We start from the raw sequence: 15,030 nt of genomic DNA, 5'->3' as shown, positions 1-15,030 counted from the left end.
ATATATACAAACTCAATGGGAATAGTTAATATCAAAGTAACTAAAAAAAAGAATATGTCCACAAGTTTTAATATCATCAGTTTAATTTTACATATATAGTTTAATATTCTTTATTCCTTAAAGTAATGAGGTGTCAGCTACTCACCTGATAAAGCCGTTTTATGTCTGGATATTTATTGTAAAATACTGTCTAAATTTCTGTGTCAAGACATTTTTGAGCATAAGTATTTCTGACATAGATTTAAGTTTCAGAAGGTGAAGTAAAAATAAAGAAGGAGAGGATAACAGAGAAAATTTCTACAGATGAAAAATTATTTAAGGCTTAATACTGACAGTTTCAATAGAGGCCCGGTAGGAACTTAGGTACCAGTATTTGGTGGAAATTGTAAACACAACAAATAAAAAGAAAATCTTGAACCATTCCACAGAAAAAGTGTTTGAGAGAAAGAGAATAAAAGTTCAAGTGAGGTACAGAAAATAGCATAAAGAGAAACATAATCTGACTGAGATCAGAATTCTCAAATGCAAAAGTGGATGTTAAAAAATTATGTCCAAAAAATAATTTTGCACTTGGAATTTAATGTTCATTCAATCCATTATTCATATCTGAGAGAAAAGTAAAGACATTTTCAGAAATATAATGCAATTTTAACTGCAACTTTTTCCAAAAGAGAAAAAAAATTAAAGATACATACTAAGAGAACAAAAATAATAGAAGTGTTTAAAAGGAGTATCCTATGATAAATTTCAACTGCATTGTTTCCCAAAGGAGAAAAAACATTTTAAATACACACTAAGAAAACAAAAGCAATAGAAATGTTTTAAAAAGAGTATCATATTCTATGAACAACATGATTTGTATGCAAAGGAAGGTAGGGAAATACATAATTACATCAAAGCAAATGTTAATAACCTACTTGTGATATGATTTTTGGGTGAAGGTATTTGGTGGATTTCTACTTCTAGTAGTCAGAAACTAGATTATTTGAGATTGATGCTTTTGCCAAGAAAAATAAAACTAGGAAAAATGGAAAGATTATTTAAAATATATGTTTAAGGCACTGGAGAACTAACAAATTAGCAAAGATAGAAGATTAGCAAAGAATGAAGATTTAAGAGAGATGAAGCTGCCTTTGGTGCTGCTTTACCCTGACATGCACTTTATATTTTCTAATTTGGAAGAGCTCTCAGAAAGACTGATACTGTGAGAAAAGCTTTAGTAGTATCATGAGATTGAACAGGATGAAGCATCAGAGTTCAGAGTTTGTCATGGAACAGAGGAAATGTATCACCAAGGTAGTAACCATGAAGTGAAGATTTAAAAAAAAAAAAAAAAACGGCCTTTACAAATTATATAGCCTAGTTTAGAATTAGCTCTATTGTTAATCAAAATAAGGTGATGTGCTCTTACTTAACTGCCTAACAGAACCAAAGTAAAACATTTATGATAGGTAGCATTACTGATAGCCTCAAAGTTTCCTAAAAAGATTTCCTTCATAATATCCAGCATTGAAATTGTTTTAAGTATGAAAAAATAATAATTACCAAAATGAACAAGCAAAGTAAAAGAGAATTAAAATATTCAACAAAGAACTAGGCAATGGGATTATAGAATAATTATAACTATTATATACAATAAACTGGATGAAAAGATATTAGCCATGAACTGGGAAATAATAATGATCATTTGGGAATTTTGTTTTTAAAAATTGCATTAATTTAAAATAAGTATTCAATAGGTGAGATAACAGCATAATACCCAGTTGAAAAGATAATAAATAAACTGAAAGATTAATTAGAAGGAGATGTCTGCAATGAAGCATAGAAAAATAAGTTGATGGAAAATATTTAAAAATAGAAAATGTGAAAAATAGTTAAAAGTTATACATATAATTTGATCACATGAAGAGAGGAGTTACAATGAGGGTCAAAAGCTATATTTAAAAGATAAAGATTACAAAACAGAGCCGAAGATTACAAAACCAAACCGAAGGTCCAAAAATTTAAACCAAGATCTTTTAAAAAAGAGATCCACACAGAAATGTCAAAGTAAATCTACTGGAAAACAAAAATAAAAAGAGAATCTTTAAAGCATTTCGAGAGAGGAAATTATCTTCAAAGGAGCCATAATAAAGCTAACAGTAAATATCTCAAAAGAAACTCTAGAATCAAGGAGACAATAATATGCTATTTCTAAAAATATAGTAGAACATATAAATTGCCAACATAGATCTCTATACTCACTAATAATATCTTCTTAAAGGATTAAAAAGACATCGCAAAGAACAAAAGCAGAGAGAAGTTGTTACCAATAGATTTGCTATAGCAGAAATACTAGAAGGGATTGTTCAAGAAAAGTAACATAAATCAAGATAGAAGCATGATTATGCGGAAAAATAAAGAATATACTTGTTCTTTATATATGTTCTTTATATATGTTTATAAATAAAGAACATATTGCATTATGTCTACAAAAAATATTACAAAATGAATACAGTGATGTATAAATGGGATAATATATAAAAGTCAAGTTAGAATTATCCTAAAAATGTATGATTGATTTAACATTTGGAAACTCCTTAATTTAAACATTAAAATATTAACAGAGGGAAAAAACTAATGTGAGCAGCCCAATAGATAGAAAAGAATAATTGGTAAAATTTAATGTCTAGTAATCTCTTACGCTAAGCTTGAAAGGGTCTCCCTTAATGTGCAGACCTACAGATGAAGGAAAATGTAGACTGTGGTAATATATATTTACCTGATACCAGAAACACGACAAAGATACTGTCTTGTCCCCATAGAACTAGATGCTCTATGTTGTGTGTAAAACAAGAAAAAGAAATAAAAATACAAAAGAATTTAGAAAGTAAAACATAAAACTGTCATTATTCACAGAGGGCATGATTATGTATACATAAAATTTAAAATATTCATGGAAAAACTATTAGAATTAACAAATTAATTTATCAAGGATACTTGATACAGAGCCAATATAGAAATTTGGCCAGGCATGGTGGCTCACACCTGTAATCCCAAAACTTTGGCAGGCTGAGGCAGGAGGGTTGCTTAAGCCCAGGAGTTTGAGACCAGCCTAGGCAACATAGGGTGACCCTGTTTTTATAAAAAATAATGGTAAGAAAATTTTAAAAATTAATTACGTTTTTCTATACTAAAAATAAAAACATTAATAAATTAAAATTTTGAAAGTTTTGTATTTTTAAATGGCATCACAAAATATCAAATACTTTGACCTAACTCTAACAAATGATATGCAAAACTTCTATAATAAAACCATAATAATCCTTCAAAAGAACTTTTTAAATACATAAATACATGAAAAGATATACCAAGTTCATGGTTTGGAATAATTAATAACCTTTTAAAAACATTCTCTATAATTGAACTATATACTCAATGTAATAAATATTTCAATGAATTTGTTTGCTTATTTGTCCACTTGGTTTAGTTTTCAAACTGTAATATATATTTGAAAAGAAATTGGCCAGGCACGGTGGCTCACACCTGTAATCCCAGCACTTTGGGAGGCTGAGGCGGGCGGATTATGAGGTCAAGAGATCAAGACCATCCTGGCCAACATGGTGAAACCCCGTCTCAACTAAAAAATACAAAAATTAGCTGGGCATGTTGGCGTGCGCCTGTAGTCCCAGCTACGTGGAAGGCTGAGACAGGAGAATTGCTTGAACCCAGGAGGCAGAGATTGCAGTGAGCCAAGATTGTGCCGCTGCACTCCAGCCTGGTGCCTGGTGACAGAGCATGACTCTGTCTCAAAAAAAAAAAAAAAGAAAGAAAAAAATTGGCAGACAATCCTGAAGAACAAAATTTTAGGATTTATATAATTATAGTCCATAATTTATTTTATAGTATCACTAATTAAAATGTGAAATACTTGTACAAGAGCAGACAAAAAGCAGAACCACATAGTCCAGAAGCAGAAATACACATGTATAAATGTATAATTCATGACAAACAGCATTGCAGAACACAGGAAAATCCATAGACTTTTTGATATATGAAGGAGGATCAAATGAATGGCCAATGTAAATCAATTAAATACTGAAAAATAATTGCCTGTATGTCACTGTCCTTTCAACGTGATGGTTAATATCCGCTCATCAAGGCATTAATCTTGACAATGTTAGCAAGATGGACTACTAAAATGTTCTAGCTCTTAATTGCCTCACACAGATAGCCAGAACAATGAATAAAGTTACATCTTAATGAAAGTAACTGAAGGAAAGTTACAGTTCGGTGGACCCTAGCTCCACCGAAGCCACTGCACTTCGAGCCCAGCACTACTGCAGCTGCTTATAGATCATGTCAAATCTGAGGAATTCTATCAGTTGAGTCTCCTCATTGTAAAATTTAATGTCTAGTAATCTTCAAAGGAGCCATAATAAGGCTAACAGTAAATATCTCAAAAGAAACTCTAGAATCAAGGAGACAATAATATGCTATTTCTAAAAATATAGTAGAACATATAAATTGCCAACATAGATTTCTATACTCACTAATAATATCTTCTTAAATTAAAGGATTAGAAAGACATTGCAAAGAACGAAAGCAGAGAGAAGTTGTTACCAATAGATTTGCTATAGCAGGAATACTAGAAGGGATTGTTCAAGAAAAGTAACGTAAATCAAGATAGAAGCATGATTATGCAGAAAAAGAACATACTTGTTCTTTATATATGTTCTTTATATATGTTTATAAATAAAGAACATATTGCATTATGTCTACAAAAATATTACAAAATGAATACAGTGATGTATAAATGGGAAAAAGCCCTTGACACTAAGGACATAAACAAACTGTGCCACCACTACTGCTATGCTACCTCAAACTTCTACAGTCCAAGCCACTGAGGTACCCACAGTCATTGCTGAGATTGAACTCAGCTGAAGAACCTGCACAGAGACTATACTACACCTATCCGGAAACAGAGTCACCACACTATTCCCAACTGACACACCAAAATCCAACTGCAGGTGATAGTTGTCGCTACAAAAACCACTCTAGAAAGTTTGGAGGTAAGTGTTCCACCAGATGCACAGGCAACAATATGGAGACACAAGAAACATGAAAAGGCAAAGAAATATGATACCACCAAAGGAACATAACACTGTAGTAGCAACTCCAATAAAAAGGAAACCAACAAATTGCCAAAAAAAATTCAGAATAATAGTCCTGAGAAAACTCAATAAATACAAGAAAATACAACATAGGCAATTCAGTAAAATCAGGAAAACAATTTATGAAACAAACGAGAACTTCAACAAATGATATAAATCATAAAAAAGAATCAAATAGAAATCCTGTAGCTGAAGAATTCAATAAGGTTTTAAATTACAACAGAGAGCTTCGACAGCAAACTTGGTCAAGCAGAAGAAAAACATCTGTCGACAGGTTATTCGAAATTAGAGAAAAACAAAAGAAGGATGAAAAAGAGTGAAGAAATAACGGTGTCACTTAATGGGGCATGCAAACTGTGCCACCGTTACTACTGTGCTACCACAAACTTCTACAGTCTAATGGGACACCATTACGTGGAAAAATATTTATATTATGAGAATTCTAGAAGGAGAAGAGAAAGAAAAGGGCAAAGAAAACCTACTTAATAAAATAATAGCTGAAAACTTTCCAAATGTGAAGAGAGATGTGGATATCCAGATCCAAAAAGCTCAAAATTCCCCAGGTAAATTCAACCCAAGAAGGTCCTCCTGGAGGCATTATAATGTCAAATTGTCAAAAGTCAAAGACAGTCTCTAGGCCTTTAGGCTATTTGGCATGAGGAAACAGTGAAAACAGAGGGAAAATGTATCCAATCCCTCAACACTTTTCAGGAGAAGTAATGTCCTCTGGGAACAGCAGAGTTTCTGTTTCAAAAGGAAGAGAAACAGAACATCAGAAGTGGTTTAAGGCCAAAAATAATACCACTGCTCGTAAAAAATTTATTTGAGAAGTCACAGTGAAATAATCTTGGGAACAGGAAAGGGGTAGATACGGTGATAGATTAGAAGATATACAATTACACGATATTATGACCCTCACAGAACTAGAATTTTTATGTTTTTTAAAAAATGTACTTCCATAATGCCAGAGCACCTCCTATAATCAAAGCACTATACTAGGGGAACTGAAGGATAAAGTTGACTTAAATATAACTGTAATATCAATCCATAAAATAACAAAAGAGAGAAAACACAAAACCAATACAAAAGTTGCCTGTTATAATAGTGGCGCAAACTGATACGAAAACACAAAAGACACAAAGAGTCTATCAGATTGATTCCTGTGAACGATCACTAAGAAGTACAGGACAATTGAGAAAGTGCTGAAACAAAGTGGAAATGAGAGATAGTTATTCCATATGGGGGACTTTTGATTATCAAAGGCAGGATGTGTGTTTGGGAGTCGTGAAGTACAATGAAAGTATAAAAGGCTGATTGGATACTGAGTGAAGGACTTTGGCAACAAGGGGGTTTGTAAAGTCTGCAGTATACAATGGAGAATGTAGGGGTTATGGGAAGGAATTTTAAGCAGAAATTGAGTAGAGTCAGACTTGATTTGGGAAGATGAATGTGGATACAATAAGGAAGATGGGCACAATGAAGGAGAATCAGGAAGCTAGGGAGTCACTTTCTCGTTAATCAAGAGAAGTAATGAACACAAGAACATGGCAGATCAAACCAGAATCTCTCTTGGACCACAGATGACATTACTATTTCTGTACTAACAACTCAAAATAGTCTGAACTTAGAAGGCACAAGGTACCAACTAATTGTCTAATGTATTCAATTTTCCGTCAGTCTATTCCTAACTATAGTCAGAAAACCCAGGCTCTGTAGCATGCCCTTCTCTTCTCATTCAGGAAGAGAGCCTCTCGAGAATCACTACTTCTACTCTGGCTGGAAGGGACAATATAATATGTTTATCAGGAAAATGTGAGATATTCTTCACCTTCTTCCAAAAGAGTTGAAACACATGCAAGCCTCTTTCCAAATACTGTGTCTATTCACCATTAGTTCTAGACTAAGAAGGAAAATTTTGCTGGATTGGAAAAAAGTTGCTGCTATTATCTGCAGGCATGCACACTGTCAATAAACAGAGTTGTGCCACAAAGGAAAATGTTACATTTTCCCGATAAAACATATTATATTGTCCCTTCCAGCCAGAGCAGAAGTAGTGTTTCCTGAGAGCCTCCCTTCTTGAATTTGTCTATTTTAGATGTCTTCTCCTTCATCTTTTGAAGTCTCAATTGTAACTGTTGTGAAACTACATCAGGATTTACACAAATATATTAAAACAGAAAAGTTGCTGAGAACAGTTTTATTTTCATGGTCACACAGTGACGACTTAATGGTATAAAATAAATGCTTTCATGGCTCCCGAGGGAAGCTGAATTAACATCATCCCCCAAACAGATTCCTTTCTCTTCTGGATAGTTCCCATCCCATCATTTCATAACACATCTGCTCCCCTGAGCTAAGGAGTTATATCTAGCACACTGTTTCTCTGCAGATGCAGTAAAGAGGAATAAAGACTTACTAAGACTGAATAACCCTTGAGTCCATGTTTATGCCCAGAGGACTCTGAAGGCTAGGCTTGGGGATTCTGGGACATGCTTGGTCATAAGGATGCTCTCACTCACTATAAAGTTTTCTCCACATTACCAGGCAGGTTCATTGCTCAGAGGCTTGAAGGTGAAATTAATCACTGTCTTTAAGAACCTGGGCTCATGCTGTAATTCTGCTCAAAGTGAGGGCTGGGAGAAGAAATATTGGAAAGGTAAGAATGCTTGGGCAGAAGTGAGAAGATACAGAGGAAAGAAGAAGGCAGATGAGGATAGAAGAGGCTAGGTTCTTCCACTTTTCTGAAGAATTATCCCAAGCACAATTGCACCATCCTCTTCACAGAGGAACACAGCAGAGCACATGGGATTGGAACAGACATCCATAGGTGAGGGCAGTGGTGTACCAATTAGTAATGCACTGAATTTCTGTCTCTGTATCTCTGTATCTTTCTCTCTCCCCCCTTCCCCTCTCTCTCCTACACACACACACTCTCTCTCTTTCTCTCTCTCCCTCTCTCTCTCTCACAAACACACTCACACACACACACACAGAATACACTGTTCACAGCCAGAACACCACAAATACAGTCATATAGTGTCAATAAGACAAAAGGATGCTATGGCAGACTTCATTTATATGTGCATGTTTAAGGTGGTGGGTGTGTGTTACTTATGTCAACATTCAAATAAAATTACATGGGTATTAACACATTTGATCTGTACAGTTTTATTTTCTTTTTCCCACACTGTCTGAGTGAATTTAATGTTGCAAATTGTAACTTGGTTCCCTGTATACTTACTATTTTATGGAACCATACCCAAGCCATTTTTATTGTAAGCACAATACCCCTGCTAAATCAGCCAGACCCAACCTTCAATGGCACCATAATGGAAGAGCCTGAATGAAGGTCTTTATCCACTTTATCCATTCATCAAGCTTGGGAAAGCTGTAAGAATAAAGGGAGAAAATTGTTTTCTTTCTAAATGAGCAGTATTGGCTCATATTTGTATCCATAAAAAAATCTAGAGAAATATTAATGTCTGACTCTGTGCCATTTCTTCACTTTGGTCTCTTCTGAGCCATCCCTCCTTTATCTAATCTTATGTCCAACTGTGACATAAATTAAACTTTTTACAATGAAATAACTTCTTTCTGCTAACAGGTGAATTATTTTAGCTATGTTGGATTAAATAAATAAAATATTTGGCAGAACTAATAAAATAAGTCACTATAATTTGTTGAGGATACACTATGTACTAGCACCTATGCAAACAATGGTCTTATTTATCATTAAAATAAATGACATTAGTTATAATTTATCATCTCATTTCTACAGGAAAAAAAAAACTGATCTATCTAGTTAAAGAAATTGTCCAAGGGCCTCAAGCAAGTAAGTGGTTTAGCAAGTTTTCAAGCCATGTCTGAATAGTTTTAAGGTCCTTAGAAGACCTCTGTAATATTCTACTATAGTCAGAAAAAAAATCCAGCAAAGAAAAAAAAATCACAAGTTCAAAATATGAACATTGGTGAGCACAAAAATAGAGAAATTGCTAGTTACTGTGAATTTGCCTTTTGACATGGACTTCAGCGGGGATCTTTGTCAATGTACATATCTAAAGAAGAATAAACTTAATACTTTGCCCTCAAAAATGATCTTGAGGTTATTGGCCATACACTGTCTGCTACTGTGGCATACAGTTTTAACAGGAAGAAGGCAAGAATTCAGGTAAAACTATGAAAGAGTGGATCCCCTGGCAGCTTTGAATTGTAGTGTCAGCGAAGCGTCCCCTTCGGCATCTCCCTGAGAATGTTTTTTCTCAGCTGGCAAAGTATCATGTTGAGAAACAGCCACTCTTAAGACTGGGCTGACTCTGGATTGTAAATCTCACAGCACATCATCCTAGCTATGTCCTCACACTCTTCTAGGTGAAATCACAAAAACCACTGCCCTCTGATTTTTCAGCTTGGCATCTTTTCCAAAATACAGTCAAACATTATGTTCTTCTTTTTTTTTTTTTTTTTTTGAGACGGAGTTTCACTCTTGTTACCCAGGCTGGAGCGCAATGGCACGATCTTGGCTCACCGCAACCTCCACCTCCTGGGTTCAAGCAATTCTCCTGCCTCAGCCTCCTGAGTAGCTGGGATTACAGGCACACGCCACCGTGCCCAGCTAATTTTTTGTATTTTTAGTAGAGACGAGGTTTCACCATGTTGACCAGGATGGTCTCGATATCTTGACCTCGTGATCCACCCGCCTCGGCCTCCCAAAGTGCTGGGATTACAGGCGTGAGCCAAACGTTATGTTCTTATTTCAATTTTTCTCTCAGCTTCTCTGGGAGCAAGAGATGTTCTTGTTCTTCCCGTATAGAATGGGCAATTTATTAACCCCTTTGCCTGCGTACTTCTGCTGTGCAATAGCTAACTGGTAAAGTTACAGGACAACTGGTATATGCAGCCGCACACATAGTAAAACATGATTTCTCTCTCTACTACCATCTCTCCAACCTTCTCTCTTTCTCTCTCTCTGTCTGTCACACATACTTACAAACAAAAAGCACACTTATTACAAACCCCAATCCTGATTCAATTAAATGCTGAACAACTGGCAACCAACATTCATGTGGCAGTGTTGAGCATATTACATTATTACCACTGGTTCTCGGCTTTTAGTTGCAGCTATTCTCTTTGTAGAAATAAGGCCAGTACATGCATAAATATTATACAATCCAGGTTACATTAGTTACTACGGAGTTGCACAATGTCTTTAAGGACACAAAACTAAAATAAGGCAATTTTCCTTGTTATTGTCAAGAGGCAATGAAGATTCCTTAAAAACATTTTAATTTCAATATTAAATTTTGCTAAATATTTGATCTTTTTACACCTGAAGCTAGGTACAATTTGGGGACATGGAATGTTTTTTATGTTACTCGTTGATGTTATAGATTGTAAGGAAGATAAACATAATATGGCAGATACACAGAAGGCATTTTATTTCCATTTATTGGAAAAACTGTATTGTTCATGAAGATTTAGAAGCATCAAAAATAGCAATTAATCCATAATAGAAATGCACAGAACAATTTAGCTGAGTTAGAACCCGGAAAATTCTAACAGAGACTATCTGATTAACTACCCTTATGCGATGTCACTGTATAAGATCCATGAGACATATCCTTATGCTTATATTATAGGAAAACATAGGAAGTGGTAGACAATAGTAGTTCTCTTTTGTACTAGGAATCTTTGTTACTTTTAGAAGTTAGTAAGATACAAAAAGAGTTTTAGTTTCTATGATTATATTTGTAATATTTATATTAGTAGACATTAGAGCAAAATTTAAATATTTAATGTTAAAATAATATTAACAAACTATTATATAAAAACATAACTTGATACTTTTTGTTAAAATAACTATTTTTCAAAAAATTAGTTGTAAACTTTGCATTATTTTCCTTTGCAATTGCTTTTACTAAGTTAATAGAGCTGAATCTCATAACATCATTTATAATTTCATTTAATCTATTATGGTAACACCTCATATAACTTCTGGAAAATGTCACTGTGTACTTATAAGAGAATGAAAGTGAGAATGGCTAAAAATTTTCTATTATTGTAAAAATAGTTTTGAGCTTGTAAGTACCAGAAAGGTACTTAGAAAACCCCAGAGACCTCAAGACCACACTTTGAAGAACACGTGGTATGGTGATTTCCCCAAAAGTAAAGAAGGACTACTTAGGAAAGTAATGGAAGGGAATGCCATAATATAAATATGCATTGCATTGTGAAATATTTCCAGTTCATTTGAATATCTCAAAGATTAAAAAAATAAAGCCATGAGCAATATTGCCTATGATGGATCTCAGAACAATAATCTGTGTTAAGAGGCTTTCTCAATTACCCTCTGGAAAGAAGTGAATCTCTAATGTTTGTAAATTAACCACCTATACCATTACCTCCAGCACACAGATAAGAGTCTTTCTGTTTCTACAGGATTTTGACAACAGATGACCTTAAAGAAAGTGAGATCCTTCTTAGTTAGGAATTCAGTAACATTTGCCAGGAGAATGCCTTCTATCAATGATACCCACTTCTATCCCCGTTTCTTCTTCCTGCTAGGAATACCAGGACTGGAAACTTTGCACGTCTGGATTGCTTTCCCATTCTGTGTTGTGTACCTGATTGCCATTGTGGGGAATATGACCATTCTTTTTGTGATCAAAACTCAACACAGTCTACACCAGCCTATGTTCTACTTCCTGGCCATGTTGTCTGTGATTGATCTCGGTCTGTCCACATCCACCATCCCCAAAATGCTAGGAATCTTCTGGTTCAACCTCCAAGAGATCAGCTTTGGGGGCTGCCTTCTTCAGATGTTCTTTATTCACATGTTTACAGGCATGGAGACTGTTCTGTTGGTGGTCATGGCTTATGACCGCTTTGTCGCCATCTGCAACCCTCTCCAGTACACCATGATCCTCACCAATAAAACCATCAGTATCCTAGCTTCTGTGGTTGTTGGAAGAAATTTAGTTCTTGTAACTCCATTTGTGTTTCTCATTCTGCGTCTGCCATTCTGTGGGCATAACATCATACCTCACACATACTGTGAGCACATGGGTCTGGCCCGGTTGGCCTGTGCACCTATCAAGATCAACATAATCTATGGGCTCATGGTGATTTCTTATATTATTGTGGATGTTATCCTGATTGCCTCTTCCTATATATTTATCCTTCGAGCTGTTTTTCGCCTTCCCTCTCAAGATGCCCGACTAAAGGCCTTCAATACCTGTGGTTCACATGTCTGTGTTATGCTGTGCTTTTACACACCAGCATTTTTTTCTTTTATGGCACATCGTTTTGGCCAAAACATTCCCCACTATATCCATATTCTTTTGGCTAACCTTTATGTGGTTGTCCCACCTGCCCTTAACCCTGTCATTTATGGAGTCAGGACCAAGCAAATCCGAGAGCAGGTTGTGAAAATATGTGTACAGAAAGAATAATTCTGTGATAAAGTTTGGATATAAATATATCTACATACAACCCAAATAATCATCATCTGAGCTCCATTTTTAACCTTCTGTAATGGTCATGCTTGTCAGATTTTTTCATTTTGACTAGAAGTGGTTTAGTGTTGACAGATACCGCAAAGGTACCTTTGCTGACCATTTCTCCCACTTCCCTCCATGTACCTGGAAAAAAGCTAGAGATAATGGGAAGGCAACTATGCTGAAGGTTGAGGTGGCTTTGGAGTAGAATTGCTTGCAAACAAGGGTGGGAGGTAGCTCCATTTATTCCATATGTCTTCTCTCTAGGTGAATTTAGATCCTGAAGGACACTGATCAGATAAATCTTTTTATAGATGAACAAAATAAGCTATAATCCAGCAGCACTGTCTGTCCCATAGCTTTCTATTCTTTACAGAATCCAAAATTTTGTCTTTTATCTCCAAAATGTCTGACTCCCATGTTTATTTTAATGCTCTCTCAGTCCGGCTGTTACTGCCATTTTTGCTCCTTTTCTTCTTTCAGATTCCTGCTCTTTCTCTCTCTCTCTCTCTTTGTGATGGCTAATATTGAGTGTCAACTTGATTTGATTGAAGAATACAAAGTATTAATCCTGGTTGTGTCTGTGAGGGTGTTGCCAAAGGAGTTTAACATTTGAGTCAGTGGGCTGGGAAAAGCAGACTCACCTTCAATCTGGGTGGGCACCATCTAATCAGCTGCCAACGCAGCTAGAAGATAAAGCAGGCAGAAAAATGTGAAAAGACTAGACAGCCCTAGTCTCCCAGCCTACATCCTTCTCCTGTGCTGGATGCTTCCTGTCCTCGAATATTGAACTCCAAGTTCCTCAGTTTTGGGACTCAGAGTGGCTCTCCTTGCTCCTCAGCTTACAGATGGCCTATTGTGGGACCTTGTGATCATGAGTTAATACTTGATAAACTCTCCTTTGAACTAATAGGAGATATATACATGTGCCTGTGTATGTGTACACATATATATATATATATATCCTACTAGTTCAGTCCCTCTAGAGAACCCTGACTAATACTTTTTCTTTTATATTTTTTCTCTAATAAACAAAATCTTTGTGAATTTAGGAATATGAGAGAGTACAGTGTGGATATTACAGAGACATGTTTTCTCACTTGAAGCAACATCATTTTAGATGTGACAACTTGTGTGTAAGTTGTCAACTCATACCTAATTCTAACTGAATTCTGACAATTTCCTTTCAGATAAAATGTATAAAACTTATAAGACTTCATAAAATTAAAAAAAACAATTAGGCTTATGCTATGGTAAGCACAGAGCCAGACTTCATATCAACCTCAAAATAATCTCATTATAATTTATTAATCCTGTAGATTTCCAATACTTAGTCCCATTTTCAAACTCCAGATATGGCCAGAGAATGTGGTTTGCTTTAAAATAGATAAGAGACACTGAACTGAAATTTGTGACTTATCATGGTACTTATGCTTCCAAATCAGAAGTCTCCCTCATGTTCTATAATTTAGAACCACTGTATAGTTTAGATGACAATATACAAAATACTCAAAAGTACACAGATAACAATTTAGGAAATGGGGGCGGATATAGCCAAGCAGACAAGGAAAGCAACATCACCTACTCAATATCTGTGAATCGGGACAGTTCTTTGTCTTAAACCTAACACTGGCTAAGCACAATTCCTGAATCCTATAGTATTTTGTGTATTTTCTTTAGGTCTGTGTGCATAGGTTATAATTTGATTTTTACAGCTTCTACTTCATGTATCTAAAGTTTATGGGAACACAGAGTTTTAAAGCTGGAAATATATTGAAACTTGATCTATTCTCTTTGTCTTACAAATAATAAAAAAACCTGAGGTCTAAAGAAAGCAGGTATTTGTGTGCATAAAATACACCCATCTTTAGCATCATCTTCATGTAACAAGTGAAGGAAGATCACTCAGATAAATTCTTTTGACTACAAATTCTTAACTCTTGCAGAAGATTTAAGTAAGGAATATTTTATGTATATATGAGAGGTTTCACCATGGGTCCCACGTGGAGATCTAGTAAAATGGGAGGTAGAAGGAGTAGCCTGGGTTTAGTGTTGGTAATGAGAAGAGGGAGACTGCAGAAACTGAGTGCAGGTTCATGTAGTATAGTAATAAAGAGTAGCTGAAATCAGCACCGTCTTCAACTCTGTGGTCCACAGCACTGAGTGGTAAGCACAGACCAGCATCCAGGCCATCAATAGCTGTACCATATATAAACATGCTAAATAAAGTCAAAGTTTTTTCTTCTCTCAGTGATATGAAACAATCTGTGACATGTATAAAGCAACTTCCTGGTTAAATATACTGATAGAGTGGAAAAAAATTAATATAAGCATAATAGTATCCACAGTGTAGACGGGAGTGCACCATAATGCTGGCCCTGAAA

At 35.2% G+C, this 15,030-nt stretch overlaps 1 protein-coding gene across 1 annotated transcript; it reads left to right on the top strand.

The window, feature by feature from the left end:
• Positions 1–7,723: 7,723 nt before the first annotated feature.
• On the top strand, positions 7,724–14,455 carry LOC105720119 (olfactory receptor 52E4). The gene is made up of 2 exons (XM_064365563.1): positions 7,724–7,809; positions 11,589–14,455. The coding sequence occupies exon 2, from the start codon at positions 11,603–11,605 to the stop codon at positions 12,599–12,601; it is 999 nt and encodes a 332-aa protein (XP_064221633.1). The 5' UTR covers positions 7,724–7,809; positions 11,589–11,602; the 3' UTR covers positions 12,602–14,455.
• The last annotated feature ends 575 nt before the right edge of the window (positions 14,456–15,030 follow it).

This window comes from Aotus nancymaae, unplaced genomic scaffold (assembly GCF_030222135.1).
Source record: "Aotus nancymaae isolate 86718 unplaced genomic scaffold, 86718_ANA_hifiasm-v0.15.2.pri h1tg000059l, whole genome shotgun sequence".
Classification (NCBI taxonomy): domain Eukaryota; kingdom Metazoa; phylum Chordata; class Mammalia; order Primates; family Aotidae; genus Aotus; species Aotus nancymaae.
The sequence above is the reverse complement of the archived record's forward strand: the minus strand, read 5'-3'. Positions and strand labels throughout refer to the sequence as shown.